Source organism: Xiphophorus hellerii, chromosome 14, assembly GCF_003331165.1.
Source record: "Xiphophorus hellerii strain 12219 chromosome 14, Xiphophorus_hellerii-4.1, whole genome shotgun sequence".
Classification (NCBI taxonomy): Eukaryota; Metazoa; Chordata; class Actinopteri; order Cyprinodontiformes; family Poeciliidae; genus Xiphophorus; species Xiphophorus hellerii.
This window is the reverse complement of record NC_045685.1, coordinates 6,597,918-6,612,177: the sequence shown is the minus strand read 5'-3', so window position 1 is coordinate 6,612,177 and position 14,260 is coordinate 6,597,918. Positions and strand designations below refer to the sequence as shown.

At 38.4% G+C, this 14,260-nt stretch overlaps 3 protein-coding genes across 3 annotated transcripts; all 3 read right to left on the bottom strand.

The window, feature by feature from the left end:
* Positions 1-3,223: 3,223 nt before the first annotated feature.
* Positions 3,224-5,755, bottom strand: LOC116733090 (C-type mannose receptor 2-like). Its single transcript, XM_032583792.1, has 4 exons — positions 5,722-5,755; positions 5,206-5,595; positions 4,298-4,651; positions 3,224-4,184 (listed from the first exon to the last, which is right to left on the bottom strand). The coding sequence occupies exons 1-4, from the start codon at positions 5,753-5,755 to the stop codon at positions 3,838-3,840; spliced, it is 1,125 nt and encodes a 374-aa protein (XP_032439683.1). The 3' UTR covers positions 3,224-3,837.
* Positions 5,756-7,507: 1,752 nt separating this feature from the next.
* Positions 7,508-10,825, bottom strand: LOC116732359 (macrophage mannose receptor 1-like). Its single transcript, XM_032582466.1, has 5 exons — positions 10,723-10,825; positions 9,690-9,764; positions 9,105-9,482; positions 8,402-8,761; positions 7,508-8,148 (listed from the first exon to the last, which is right to left on the bottom strand). Exons 2-5 carry the CDS (start codon positions 9,721-9,723, stop codon positions 7,823-7,825), a joined length of 1,098 nt encoding a protein of 365 aa, XP_032438357.1. The 5' UTR covers positions 9,724-9,764; positions 10,723-10,825; the 3' UTR covers positions 7,508-7,822.
* A 709-nt stretch (positions 10,826-11,534) lies between these two features.
* LOC116732347 (macrophage mannose receptor 1-like) lies at positions 11,535-13,517 on the bottom strand. The gene is made up of 4 exons (XM_032582445.1): positions 13,387-13,517; positions 12,832-13,218; positions 12,056-12,403; positions 11,535-11,896 (listed from the first exon to the last, which is right to left on the bottom strand). The coding sequence occupies exons 1-4, from the start codon at positions 13,418-13,420 to the stop codon at positions 11,550-11,552; spliced, it is 1,116 nt and encodes a 371-aa protein (XP_032438336.1). The 5' UTR covers positions 13,421-13,517; the 3' UTR covers positions 11,535-11,549.
* Positions 13,518-14,260: the final 743 nt, after the last annotated feature.

Below are 14,260 nucleotides of genomic sequence, written 5' to 3'. Positions count from 1 at the left end.
TAAAAAATACATCCAAACTACTTGCAATATTTCTGAGTTATTATCACTTGGTAATAAGTCATCTGACAGTTTTGATTGTGTCTCTGTGTGTTGATAGTCTGAATGGTTTAAAGGGAGGTTTTCATGTGCAGTTGCATCTCAACCTTACACAAACATAAACATGCAGGGAATAAATGGATTTTCAATCGATGTTTTGCACATAAGAGTTAATAATAAAGACGTTTTCACCGAGGTTCTTTATTTGAAATTTTAAATTGACATTTGTGACTGTATACAAAAAATAGACCAGCAAATATTGCAGTAAGCAGTAATTTTTCCACATGTCCACTAGAGCAGTGGTCCCCAACCCCCGGGTCGTGGACCGGTACCGGTCCGTGGACCAATTGGTACCGGGCGGTGCAAGAAATAATTAAATATTTCCATTTTATGTATTATTTGAGTCTGGAGGATCGTTTATTTTGAAAGTCCTTTAACCGGATTCTCTCGGTTACGTCTTGCGCGCCAACATTGAGCCACAAGCAGCATTTCTTTGTGAAGGGAAAAGTCCCAGAGAAGAAACAGGAGAATGGATTTATCCCGGCAGGTGATTCCCACAGTCCAAGTCCTAACAGATTTGAAATTGAGAGTTAGCACTTGGCCAAGTATTATTGTTATTATTTTATGTATTTTATTGTGTGTAATTTTATTTTTATATTTGTGTGTCTTGTAAATCTGTCAATTTTATGTTTTATGTCACTAAAGCCAGTTATTCTTTAAATCCATCCAACTGCCTTTGTGTGTCATTTAAACACCCCACCCACCGTGCTCTGATAGCCGAACCTATTGGCCCATTTATCTAAAATATATACTTCTCTACTGTGTTACACTAACACCTAAATATTCCAATATTCCACAAATCTTGGATGAGACCATAAGTTGTTGTGATGAACTGGTAAATCAATCTCCTCTGCCTCTGCTGCTGCTCCCTTATAAAAATCTCTCTGGCTGTTTGGTTTGAAAGCTGGGCAGAAAGATGTTGGACTTGGGGATTTGATTCTTGCCCATTACAAAACTATGGAAGAACTTTCACCTTTCCTCTGCTTTGTTTACACAAAGCCTTCTTTTCAAGTCTCTTGAGATTTACGATTGTGCTACAGGTGATAGTAGTTCACTATTTGAGCTTTTGAAATGATGATTAGTATTTCCCAGTAGTAAAAATAATACCTCTTTGCCATATTATACCACATCAACTACCCGAAACTAAAAGAGTAAGAGCAAAAAAGACGGGACATTGTCCTAATGCTCAATGCCTCAACAAAAAATAACCATGAACCAAAGACTACAGAAAGAATAAATCAGTCACCCTAACACTGAATAACCCCCCCTCAAGCTCCACCCAGCCCAATTTCAATATGGGGGAGGGGAGGAGGACAAGGATACGACACAGTTTGGGGATCAGGAAACCACAACAATGGAAGAAATGCAAGAAAAGCTCTGAATCAAGCAACTCAGAAAATTTGTCTAGTTAATTTATGAACCGTTTCCAAAACCCCAAAAATACATTTCTTATTTTAGACCAGAAAAAAAAAAGGTCAGCACGGTGATGCAGTGGTTAACACGACATCTTCACAGAAAAGACGTCTTGGTTCTCAACCGGGCGCCTCTTTCTGTGGGAGTTTGTCTTTTCTCTCCGTGTTAAGTGTGGGGTTTTCTCCGGGTGCTCCGGTTCCTCACAGATTTTTTAAAGAATTATGTAACTTTTGGTGATTGCCCAATGTAAATCGTCCTCAAAAAAAGTACCATTGATTTCTAGAAAATTGAATTTGCAAACGGTTCAGATTGTGGAAACAACAACAGCAAAGAAAGAGAAGTCATTTGTTGTGAGAAAAGCAAGAAGCTTGTTTTAGAGGTCAGTCCAGGTCCAGGTCAGTCCTGAACCATTTTCAAAACCCCAAATTACATCTCATATTTTAGACCAAATAAAAAAAAGGGCAACACGGTGATGCAGTGGTTAGCGCTGCATCTTCACAGAAAAGACGTCTTGGTTCTCAACCGGGCGCCTCTTTCTGTGGGAGTTTGTCTGGTCTCCCCGTGTTAGTGGTGGGTTTTCTCCGGGTGCTCCGGTTCCCCCCAGATTTAAAAAATGATGTAAATTGGGGTGATTGACCAATGTAAGTTGTCCTCAAAAAGCTGAGGCGTGTGACTTCCTGAAGGACTGGTGTGGACATGTCCCCACCAATATTTCCTGCTCTTCTTTTTCTTCATCTGCCTGCATCTCTGTAACTCGGCAGCAGCTGCACGTTGTATTAACAGCCAGGTGAGGCTTTTTAAAATTCCTTTGTAAAACGTAAATGGCAAATCCGCTCAGTGATCTAGAGGTCTCTGTATTCTGTAGCCCATTGTGAGTAAAACAAATTCAGACGTAATATCGCGGCAAAACACTGGACTAATGGACTAACTCTGACCATCCAATCAGAGGGCAGAAAACCTCAGCGTCACAGCGGGCCTTCTAGAAGGGTCTGTCAGGTGAGTCTGCGAGCTGATTGGTTAAAAGAACAGCTGCACTGCTGTATGTAAAGACACCATACAGTATCACCAACTGTGATGTTTTGCTTACTAGTCATTCCGTCTTCCAGTTAATGAATCTTTTAAATTTCTCTGAACTCTTCAGTTTTCTGGACTTTAGGGAAAAGGAAGTATCATCTCTAATATTTCAATAAACAAACAAACAAAAAAAAAATTCTACACGGCATTCCACCACGGCCATTTTTGCCTCGATACAACGAGCTGGGTTTAGTTTCTCCACTGTAGAGTTCTGAATGACCACTAGATGGAGCTAAAACACCTACATGTCCCATCAACGGTCCCCTTTTACTGTTTCAGAACAAGATAGCGGCTTTATCCAGAGGCAAACAGTTTCATAAACGTCAGCTTAACATAGTGTTATGACTAAAAGTCCAATTCTGTCTTGACTCAACATGAGAGTTAGTGGTTTCCAACTTGTCTGAGCCTAATTTCTTATATGGATCTACTAAATTATGTTGGTATCAATCATACATCTAAAATTAGTAAGACGGTTTCATTTACAGTGACAGGAATATTAATGAATAAAATCCAACCTGCTTTTATATTATTATTTGCTAGTCATATGTTTATATACACGTTGTCTAAAATGTCATCTTCAGCGAAAAAATACAAAATAAAAATAAGATGAGACAACTTCATGGTGTAATAGTTTATTCAAAAGCCCCAAAACCAAAACTGATGAAATTTCTGATAACTTATAAAACGTTATAAAGGGTCTTTATTCGTCAAACAGAAGACAGATATTGCGTAAAAAGCTAAACGAAACCCCCAAAAGGAATCGCTCCATAAAACGTTCAGTGCATTTAAAACCATCATAAGTGTGTGTGAATATTTATTTCACACAAGTAATGAAGCAAAACTTATTTACATCCTCTGAAGCATATTCTTGAAGTTTGGCCTTTTTTTGCACACTGAAAGACAAAAAATCCATTATTTCATTTTTTTTCTTTGGAAATACATTTTCTATACTATTCAAACGTCATATCAAATCTATTATTTATATACATCTGCAGTGCTTTTTTTTTTTTTTACTAAAGCCAAAAATCAAATTCTGTTCTTGTGTTTTTCTTCATTTCAAACTATGAATACACTATTTTATAAAAAAGAAAACAACGTGAGCTCAAAACAACCGATCAAAGCCCAGAGGAGGGTCTTACTGATGTCAATTATTCGTGTGTACGTGCTGCCCCCCACATTATGTGGTAAAGGGTTAAAATTTTAAATGTAACTTGGTCCCAAAAAAAAAACCCGGCCAAATCCAAAGGCTGAGTTTCAATCCTTGGAACAAAAAAAATTAAACTTCTCACTGTCATTTTTCTTCCTCCACTGATGTCTTCCTCTCGTTTCCATGGCTCCAGACATGTCACAGTCGTCCATCGGTTCACCTTTGGCCCAGTTCTGATAGATGACCACCTCATCATTGACCCAGAACCAGAAATCCAGAGTGCAGGTGTAGCGCAGACCCGTCCAGACATAATCAGTTGATGCGTTCTTGACTTTCTCCTGGATCCATCTCTGATCATCCATGTTGGTGATGGTGACCAGGTCATGGTGGTGATCTCTGCAGTAGGTCAAGGCGTCCTCCCAGGTTTTATTTTCTTTGATCAGGATCACTTTATCTAAACAAAGAAGCCATGAATATGAACAAGTCTTCACAGCAAACCCAAAATGATAATATGGACATCAAAAGGTCACGACCTTTAATCTCAACAGTGTTTTTGAAATGCCTCACCGTCGTAACAGACGAAGTGTTTCTTGGCCGTACAGCTCTCGTTCCTCCATCTGCCTTTATCATTAAACTTAAACACGGCACATTGTCCGCTGTTGGGTTTTTGATTGCTGAAGCCTTTGTGCCAGTGTCTGAAGGAGAGGCTGCTTCCATCGGACCACTTCCAGGCGTCTCTGAACAAACCGAAATATACGTGCGTTTCCTTTCCCACAGAGTTCAAAACATTCGCCGCTCTTGCATCCTGAAGCTGCTTCGTTCCACTGATCAGGTCTGTGTGATTCACTCTGCAGTAAATCTGAGCTTTCTGCCAGCTCTTCTTGTCTTGAATCAAGTGGTATTTCTGGTTTCTACCAGTATCTGTGGAGAAGGCAGAAAAAAAACACATTACAGGCTGAGAATATTTGAGGGAAGTTGATGGTTTTGTTGTCCTCTCTCCGATACTTGCGATCAGAACTGCATTAACAAATCGGTGCCACTTTACGATAAAAAGCTCCCCTTATAGATGGATAATAAAAGATTTATAGATATGTTATAAATTCATCTGTAAACATTATATAAATCATTTATTAGGCATTAAGAGTGAGAAGGAGACTGAATGCTAAACAACTATGCTTATGAATCCTTGTTGTGCTGACAAGGCAGTCTGAACAGTTCAGTGTACCAACTGTAGTTAAAATCTATAGGTGAACAGAATTGGCTCAATATTTGGCAAGAAACGGGAAGATTTTGTCTCCTTTTCACCCTGAATTAATGTATAATAAACAGCTACTAATGATTTATAAAGTGTTTAGAGAAGAATAAATAACATTTCTATGAACTATTTATCAGCCGTCTATAAAGGGAGTGGTACCGACACATCTCTCAGCCAAAAGGTTTTAATAAATTACTTTCTGGGTTTTCTTATTACTCACCATCGTAGCAGAGGAAAAGTTTCATGTGATGACAAGATCCATCTGCCCACTGAAAATTATTAAACAGAAACCCACAGTTCTCAGATATTTCATTTCCATGTTTGTCAGTCGGTTCTCCTTGGTTCCAGTTTGCCTCACTTTCATCAAACTCCACTCCAGGCAGAGACCAGTGCCATGTTCTGGTACCATGTGTTTGATAATACAGACCAATCCAAGCTTGGTCTTTACTACCAGCTGAGATGTTGTTGAGTCTCTTCATGTCCTTCATGTTAGTCACTGTGGCCAGGTCAGTGTGTTTCTCTCTGCAGTACTGCTGAGCTTCAGTCCAGCTTTTATTCTCTTTAATGCAGTGAAACTGATAGAGCTGACAGTCAATGAAGCAACACTGAGCTGTAAACATGAAACATGAAAATGCTGGTATTAATTTAGGGCGATTTCAGCAACACACAACAAAGGCTGAATGTTCCAATGAAACCAGATCATCTTGGAGTCTCGTTGCGTTTCAGACCAACTTACCCATCAGGAAGAGCAGAATCAACGTCCACTGCATCTTTGCTGTCAGATGAATTATTTAACTGTTGGGAGAAGAACACATGACATCAAGGTTCGAAAACCTGCAACAATGCTGGGAGAACAGAGAAGCTGAAGTCAGACAGGAAACAGAATATTTAAATATCAAGCACAGAAAGAAAGTTAAGACATGGACCCGGTTATCTTTCGTGTCTCGTCAAACCTCCGCTTGACGTTCTGGTCGACGCTCCTGGGTTAAATGTCGACTCCTAACGAGCAGCGATCACATAAGAGCGAGTCTGTGTCGGCATTTGAATGTTCAAACAGGAGGATGGGTATGTTCTTTAAAAAAGGCGATAATTCATGTTACCAGTTATACAATAAATGACAGAAAATAAGGGCTGAGGCAACTTATGTCAGGAAAACAAACATCTGGACTATTTTAGCATTAGACTAAAAAATGAAAGTAAGAGATAATACTATGCATTCATCTCAGAAAACAGCTTTTACCTCAGTTAGATATTTGGTTAAAGTATAACTGTGTGTTTACCTCATTATCACCAGTTTTAAGTAAATGATGAGATATTTATCCTGCTGCCTAATTTGGCTGAGCTGAGCTCGTTGTGCTGGCTGCTGTCTGAGCTAAATTCTGACCTTTGACCAGAGGATGTTTAAAGGATGTTTTTATTAACTCAACGTCTCTCTAAAATAGTTTAAATTATTTGAAATTCTTACACAAAGAAGTCAAATAGGATTCTTCACAGATTCTCTACAGCCTTCTCTTCATCTCGAGTGCAAAAGCTGAATATCCTGCTTTTATTTTGAAAGCTGGGGGTCTTACTTTGAACATGACCACTGCGTCATCTGTCAGCCTTTTTCTGAGAAACACTCAGCATCTCAATACACAACATTTCAAATATGATTTTGGATGAATTATTCTATATATTGTATATTTCTTGCAGGTAATCGACTCAGAAATCGCACGATCACTTGGCCCCGTCTCTGTTGCCAGGACGTGATCTCTAGGTTTGCGTGTGTTAAAACTGGTGCAAACAGGATTGCACACGCAAACCTAATCTGTCGGCCGGGAACGCGTCTAAAAAAAATGACCAACTCAGCAGGCATGTTGCATGTCTGCCTTCGTGACGATGCAAAACACTGTGAGGAGGACGCGCAGATGTACTTACCAACCGCAATGTGGATTATTATGGCACGGGGAAATTTGAACCTTTTCCTGGTCCTCCCTGTTTTTTATTTATTTATTCTTCTGGTTAGGTTTAGAGGTGGGGTGTGAATTACGTTTTGATTAAGGTTGGAGTTTGGAATAGACTAGCGATGGTTGGGGTTAGTGAAAATGTCAGGGCTGGATATAAAGGTAGTTACTAAAATGAAAGAAAGTCATTGCAAAGTGCTTTGATCATATAGAAGTACAAGGATGTGTGTGTGTGTGGGTGTGGGTGTGTGTGTGTGTGTGTCCCTTTGGTGTTAGAGGTGGTTTTGTTTTTTAAACAATGATCCTGTAGAGACGGACCAACTAGAAGAAGTACAGCTCACCAGAAATGTAACTTATGGGTTTAATAAAAGGATACAAATCTACAAATATCTGACAATTTCAAGTGGGACAGTTGAAACTGGTGAATTTGGAAATATTTAATAATGAAATTGAATGAAAGGTTTTCTTGTGTAGACTTATGCAGCAAAATTATTGGGCTCTTTCCGTCCCATCTCCTCCTTCCCAACATCTTTCCGTTAAATTGTACAGAAAAAAAAAAAATGGCTCTCAACATGTGGAAAAGTTTTCAAATCATTTATTAAGATCTTGTTTTAAATCACAACAAAATTTTATCAAAGGTGAGCAGACGCTAACAGTCGCGAAATATCGGAAAGGCAACAACAACAACAACATATGTCTTTACAATATATTAGACAAGATAAACAACATAAAATCTCAACAATTCACTTCAAAGCAAATAACATCTAGTTTAAAATTCTGCGTAACAGATCATTCCGTGGCAAAATTCAAATGTGGTTTTGTGAATTTTATTAAACCCACAACTGAAAACAAGCACAAAGTTTAAAAAGCTGATCGTAAAAAGAAGAGGAAGAATTATTTATCAGCACAGATGAAGTTAAATCTCTCGCTGCCGTTTCTTTGGAACCACCGATACTCTCCTCCTGCCTCCATGGATCCAAACATGTTGCAGTCATTCTGTTCATCCCAGGCCCAGTTATCACAGACCCAGAACCAAACATTCAACCTGCAGCTGAAACGCAGTCCAATCCAGACAAAAGGAGTCGATGCGTTCTTGGCTTTCTCCTCAACCTGTTTCTGTTGGTCCATGTTGGGGACGGTGGCCAGGTCATGGTGGTGATCTCTGCAGTAGGTCAAGGCCTCATTCCAAGTTTTATTTTCCTTGATCAGGATCACTTTATCTGGCATAAAAAAACATTAAATATAAGGAATAAAACAATACCATTTCATTGTACGTCTCCAGTCAGAGCAGGTGCAGCAAAAACAAGTTTCAAAAGCATCAGGGACCTTTATTTAACTAAATACATGTAATAAATAATAATGACTGTTGTGAGTTAAACCACACGGACCTGTAGTAAACTTTACACTTGAAAGACATTTAACTAAGAATGTGGAGTTTTATGTTACACATACTGATATTTTCTGAATGCTCACCATCTGAATAACAGATGAAGGGTTTTCTTTCAGTGCAGTCCTCATTCCTCCATCTGCCTTCATCATCAAACACAGTCACAGCACATTGACCTCTGTTGGGTTGATAGTCAAACTGTAGATACCAGGGTTCGAAAGAGAAACCGCTTCCATCTGACCACCTCCAGGGGTTGCTAAACAGACCAATGTATATTGGTTTTCTCCAATAATCTATAAATCCAGATGCATTCATCATATTCTCTGCATCCTGTAGTTGCTTCGTTCCACTGATCAGGTCTGTGTGTTTCTCTCTGCAGTAACTCTGAGCTTCCAGCCAGGTCTTCCTCTCTTCAATCAGGTGATACTTATGGGTTGTGTTCATGTCTGTGGAGTGAACATAGTTGGTTGAATCTACATTACTTTTGAGAAAAAAGATTTAAAAAAGAAGCGTAACAGTTTTTCTTTTGTTTTTAAAACATAAAACTTCTATATCATGTCAAATAAGAAATTATAAAAGCGTTATTTCTTGCATGTGTCAAGTTCTGTGGCCTCGTTAAAAAAAGATGGAAAATTTAGATTAATTTTATTAGTTCAGGTCTTGTATTTATATTTGATTTAAAAATGTTTTTCCAAACATAAATGAATGTTTGATAATAAAAATGTTACTGACCCTGTTATGTTACTGAAAAGGAAAAATGACATTTCAGTCAAAAGACTTCAATCTTACCATCGTAACAGAGGAAAAGGGCAGGATATCTACAGTGAACAATTGACCATTTAGCATCGGGCCACAAAGTTCCACAGTTGGAAATCCAGTCATCCCATGGTTCTCCTTTGGCCCAGTTTGTCTCACTTTCATTGAACTCCACTCCAGGCAGAGACCAGTACCATGTTCTGGTACCATTTGTTGGATCATACAGACCAATCCAAGCTTCCCTCTGATCTCCAGCTGAGATGTTGATGAGTCTCTTCATGTCCTTCATGTTAGTCACTGTGGCCAGGTCAGTGTGATTCTCTCTGCAGTACTGCTGAGCTTCAGTCCAGGTCTTATTCTCATTAATGTAGTGAAACTGATAGAGCTGACAGTCAATGAAGCAACACTGAGCTGTAAACAATAAACACATTTCAGTATGAACTAGCTTGTAGTGGCAGTTTACACAGCACATGCATTACAATTCCTAAAATGTATCCGTTTTATTTTATGTGTACTTCTTTTACGTTCTGTGTGAATATTGAATAGACAGATGATTTCTAAATCTGACTTTATTATAACAAAAACCAGAGAGTCTAGTTGTGTTTCAGATCAACTTACCCATCAGGAAGAGCAGAATCAGACTCCACTGCATCTTTGCTGTCAGATGAATTATTTTCCTCCAGCAGTTTGTCTCTGTTGGATGAAGAACATTTAAACAGTGAAAAGCTGCAGCTCTCCCTCCACTGGACAGAGAAACAATGAGAGCAGAGAGACGGAGACAGACAGGAGACACTCTGCTCAGCCATTTTCTTTTATTAAAAATAAAAAATATACAACACATTAAATATGACTTAACATTCACTTAAAAGTGAAGTTTGTCATGTAAAGAAAAGCTAAGCTCAGACACAGAGTTGTCGTTTCCTTTTCTTTCTGTCTTGTTTTGCCTAAAACTGTTCTCAGTAGAATATTTCCATTCATGACAAGCAGAGCTCCACGAACACAGCTCTGTTATTGAACTGAAATTTAAATATCATTATTTGGATATTCAAACCAAGGGTGGAGCAAGGCATGGTCTAGTCAGTCTGCTTATGAAAGAAATCATTTCTAATCCATGCAAAGTTTGCAATGTGAAAAATAAACAACTTCTATAATTAGGATCCAGCAGAACAGACGGCGTATTGACTAAAGTACAGATATTTATTACAGTTCCTCTATTTGACAGAAATAACTGACTATTAATATCTTTACATCACATGATTTTAGGCATAAACTGGATACAAAGTGAAGCAACTAAAAGTTGTTTCACTAGGTAATAGTGTTATTATTTTTCACACTGTTGCTCAAGCAAAAGTAAAAATGTATTTGGTAAAAGAACTACTCAACGGAAGAAAAGGATTTAATCTGTGAAAAACCATCAAATCTAGCAATATAAAGTTATGTGTCAATTCAGGAAATTTGAAGAAAATAATATTGAAAGATTATAATTTTCAAAGAAAAGAAAAAGCAGAAGGAAGACACATTTTCACAACATAAAACTATGAATTACATATATACAGTATATATATATGTATATATATATAATATTAGGGATAAAAGAACTAATGTGTTATTGAGATTAAAACCTAGCGACAGACATTTTTCTAAAACTTACATGTTTCCTTTTCCCCCTCAGTCAGTCAGACTCTCTCCTCCTGATGCTCTGCTGAAACTGTCCCAGCTGAACTGCTGGTCTCTAAACAGCAGCTGAATTTTACCATTTCATTATTTAAATATTCAAAACATATTTCACAAGAAAACATTCAATCACAAAACCGGAAGGACAAATATAAACGAAACGGGCCGACCTCCATATCCTGGGAACCTGGTTGATGTTCCAGAGAAACATTAACAGTCATTATGGCTTGTTACTGCTCAGGCTCTGCTGCACATTGAGAATAAAACGACTGTTTATTATTATTTATAGTTTCTGATTGTCTCTCTAATAAAAAAGTAGCAGAAAGCTTAAAGAACAAACTGATGACAGTGATAACTGTTCATGTGGGGGTTTTGGGTTGAGTCATTTTCTGCCTGAGAGTTTTGTGTTTGGAGAGAAAAAGACACTTCCTGGTTTCTCACACATCTGCAGCCACATACAGATTGACATTAACTGAGTTTCCATTCACAATAGAACTGAGCAAATTGAAATTATGAAAGTAAATATGCTTAATGGAAACATGCTAATTTCTAGAAAGTTTAAATTTTTTAACAAAAGTTTTTCATGCGCGTGGATTCGGTGGTGTTTATATAGTATGGAAATGGATGCATTTAGAAAGAGAATGCAATGGAAATTTTTTTTTTTTTTTTTTGCATCACACGAGTCACATGATAAACAACCAGATGTTACTACTGCCAGAAGTGACAAACAAGATGACAGGAAGTGGAAGGAAGATGATATGAACCACAAAATAAGAGTAAGAAAAAAAAGAAACAGAATGGACTTTACTTTTTAGAACAGATCAAGTTATATTTGTCAAGATAAATTTTCTTCCTCCACTTATGTTTTCCTCCCGTCTCCATGGCTCCAGACATGTCACAGTCGTCCGTCGGTTCACCTTCGGCCCAGTTCTTATAGATGACCACCTCATCACTGACCCAGAACCAGAAATCCAGAGTGCAGGTGTAGCGCAGACCCATCCAGACATAATCAGTCGATGCGTTCTTGACTTTCTCCTGGATCCATATTTGATCATCCATGTTGGTGATGGTGACCAGGTCATGGTGGTTCTCTCTGCAGTAGGTCAAGGCGTCCTCCCAGGTTTTATTTTCTTTGATCAGGATCATTTTATCTGTAACAAAAAGCAGGCACAAAAAAACATTTTCAGGTTTGACATTAAATATAATGCACATCTTAAAAACACTAGAAAGCATGCACAAATTTAAATGAACACATAAAAAAATCCTAATTCTTCTGTTGAATTGTGACCATGCAAGTCAGAGCTTCTCACCATCATAACAGATGCAGGGTTTTTTCTTGTCACAGGTGTCATTCTTCCATCTGCCTCCATCATTAAACACAGTCAATCCACATAGAATGCTGACAGATTCTGAAATGTTAAAGTCATTATTCCAGTGTCTGAAAGAGAAACTGCTTCCATCTGACCACCTCCAGTTGTCTCTGAATAAACCAAAATATGCTGAACGATCTGAAGAGTTCATCAATTTCTTCACTTCTTCATCCTGTCGTTGCTTCGTTCCACTGATCAGGTCTGTGTGATTCTCTCTGCAGTAACTCTGAGCTTTCTGCCAGGTCTTCATGTCTTTAATCAGGTGATATTTATGTGAATTATTAGTTTCTGTGGAGTAAACAGACAAATGCAAATCATAATTTATAACTCTTTTTCAGGATAAGCATAAAATTAGGTTCACTGGTAAATGCATTGAAGCTACAGTTCCTGTTATTAGAGAGTGAAATTGCTACTTCCTTTTTTCATTAAATGTTTTATCCAGATACTTTTATTTTTTTTCTCCGAAGAGTTTTTGTGGCGCTAGTGGCTCGTATTTTTTCAACAGTAGGCAGACAGGAGAAGGGTGAGGAGAGGGGGGAAGACATGCGGTAAAGGTCGTTGGGACCGGGAGTCGAACCCGCGACGTCCGCGTCGAGGACTAAGGCCTCCAAACATGGGGCGTGCTAACCCCCCCTGCGCCACCACAGCACGCCCCATCCAGATACTTTTATTGGACAATCTAAAGAGTCTAGATTTTGTGTTTTTGTGATACTCACCATCATAGCAGAGGAAATATTCAGGCCACTTGCAACCCTGATCTAGCCATGTGAGATTTTGATACACAATCCCACAGTTCTCAGAACCTTGAATTCCTCTATCAGATGGTTCATTATTGTTCCAGTTTTTCTCACTTTCATCAAACTTCTCTCCAGACAGAGACCAGAACCATGTTCTGGTAAATTCTGGTTTACTGATCAGACCAATCCAAGCTTCCCTCTGATCTCCAGCTGAGATGTTGATGAGTCTCTTCATGTCCTTCATGTTAGTCACTGTGGCCAGGTCAGTGTGTTTCTCTCTGCAGTACTGCTGAGCTTCAGTCCAGGTTTTATTCTCATTAATGTAGTGAAACTGATAGAGCTGACAGTCAATGAAGCAACACTGAGCTGTGAAGATAAAACAAGTTGTTATAAAATTGGTAGGATTTCTTCAACACAAACCATGAGCTATAAGTCGCAATGAAATACACAACTGCTTTCATTAACATTTTCCTGTGTAGCAAAGAGTTAATTCTCTATTTCCTCGTAGTCTAGTTGTGTTTCAGATCAACTTACCCATCAGGAAGAGCAGAATCAGACTCCACTGCATCTTTGCTGTCAGATGAATTATTTTCCTCCAGCAGTTTGTCTCTGTTGGATGAAGAACATTTAAACAGTGAAAAGCTGCAGCTCTCCCTCCACTGGACAGAGAAACAATGAGAGCAGAGAGACAGGAGACAGACAGGAGACAGGAGAGGTGGGAAAATAGCACAACTCTTTTTTAGCTGAAAATGTGAATAATACTAAATAAAAAGACAGATAACATTAGTATTCATAAGATTAAACACATGCAGCAGACAGTGATGTGAAACTTACATATTATTACTTTCTCTCCCTCAGTGAATTGATGCTCCTCTCTTGATGCTCTGCTGCAAACTGTCCCAGCTAAACTGTTGGTATCTGAGTTTTCCCAGCAGCTTTTTGCTATTTTGTAATTTAAATATTCAAAACAGGGAAGAAACGTCTATGAGAAGGTAATCCATGAAGAGGAAGCAAAAACATTTATTAGATGCACCAAACTCTGTAGGTTGGGAAAATGACCAGGAAACCCTTGACTGTCTTTATTCAGCATCAGGTGCAACTGGTGGTTCCGGTTACTGGAGTTTTATATCACTGCTTGTAGTTTATATCTATAAGCTTTTTTTTTTCTTTCTAAAAAAGCAGTTTATTACAGTTTGTTTAGAGACCAAACTGATCCAAATGTGAGAAAAGCAGCTCCAGTGTGAAAACTGAAATCAACATCAGGAGTTTCTAACAGGAAATTTGGGGAAAACTGACTTTTTATTTTACCCAGTACAAAATTTTCCAATTTTGTTTCACATCTTTAGCTAAATTGTTAATTTATCTGTTCAAAACGGTCAATCCACCAGCGGGTTGACGTTTCACACGT

Excerpts from the sequence above, each read along its gene's own strand:
- LOC116733090 (XM_032583792.1), bottom strand. The coding sequence starts at position 5,755 with ATGCAGTGGACGTTGATTCTGCTCTTCCTGATGG. Across the intron at positions 5,596-5,721 it reads GATTCTGCTCTTCCTGATGG|CTCAGTGTTGCTTCATTGAC; the intron begins GTAAGTTGGTCT and ends TCATGTTTACAG. Across the intron at positions 4,185-4,297 it reads ACACTTCGTCTGTTACGACG|ATAAAGTGATCCTGATCAAA; the intron begins GTGAGGCATTTC and ends TTCTTTGTTTAG.
- LOC116732359 (XM_032582466.1), bottom strand. The coding sequence starts at position 9,723 with ATGCAGTGGAGTCTGATTCTGCTCTTCCTGATGG. Across the intron at positions 8,762-9,104 it reads CCTTTTCCTCTGTTACGATG|ACATGAACACAACCCATAAG; the intron begins GTAAGATTGAAG and ends TTCACTCCACAG. Across the intron at positions 8,149-8,401 it reads CTTCATCTGTTATTCAGATG|ATAAAGTGATCCTGATCAAG; the intron begins GTGAGCATTCAG and ends TTTTTATGCCAG.
- LOC116732347 (XM_032582445.1), bottom strand. The coding sequence starts at position 13,420 with ATGCAGTGGAGTCTGATTCTGCTCTTCCTGATGG. Across the intron at positions 13,219-13,386 it reads GATTCTGCTCTTCCTGATGG|CTCAGTGTTGCTTCATTGAC; the intron begins GTAAGTTGATCT and ends TTATCTTCACAG. Across the intron at positions 11,897-12,055 it reads ACCCTGCATCTGTTATGATG|ATAAAATGATCCTGATCAAA; the intron begins GTGAGAAGCTCT and ends TTTTTGTTACAG.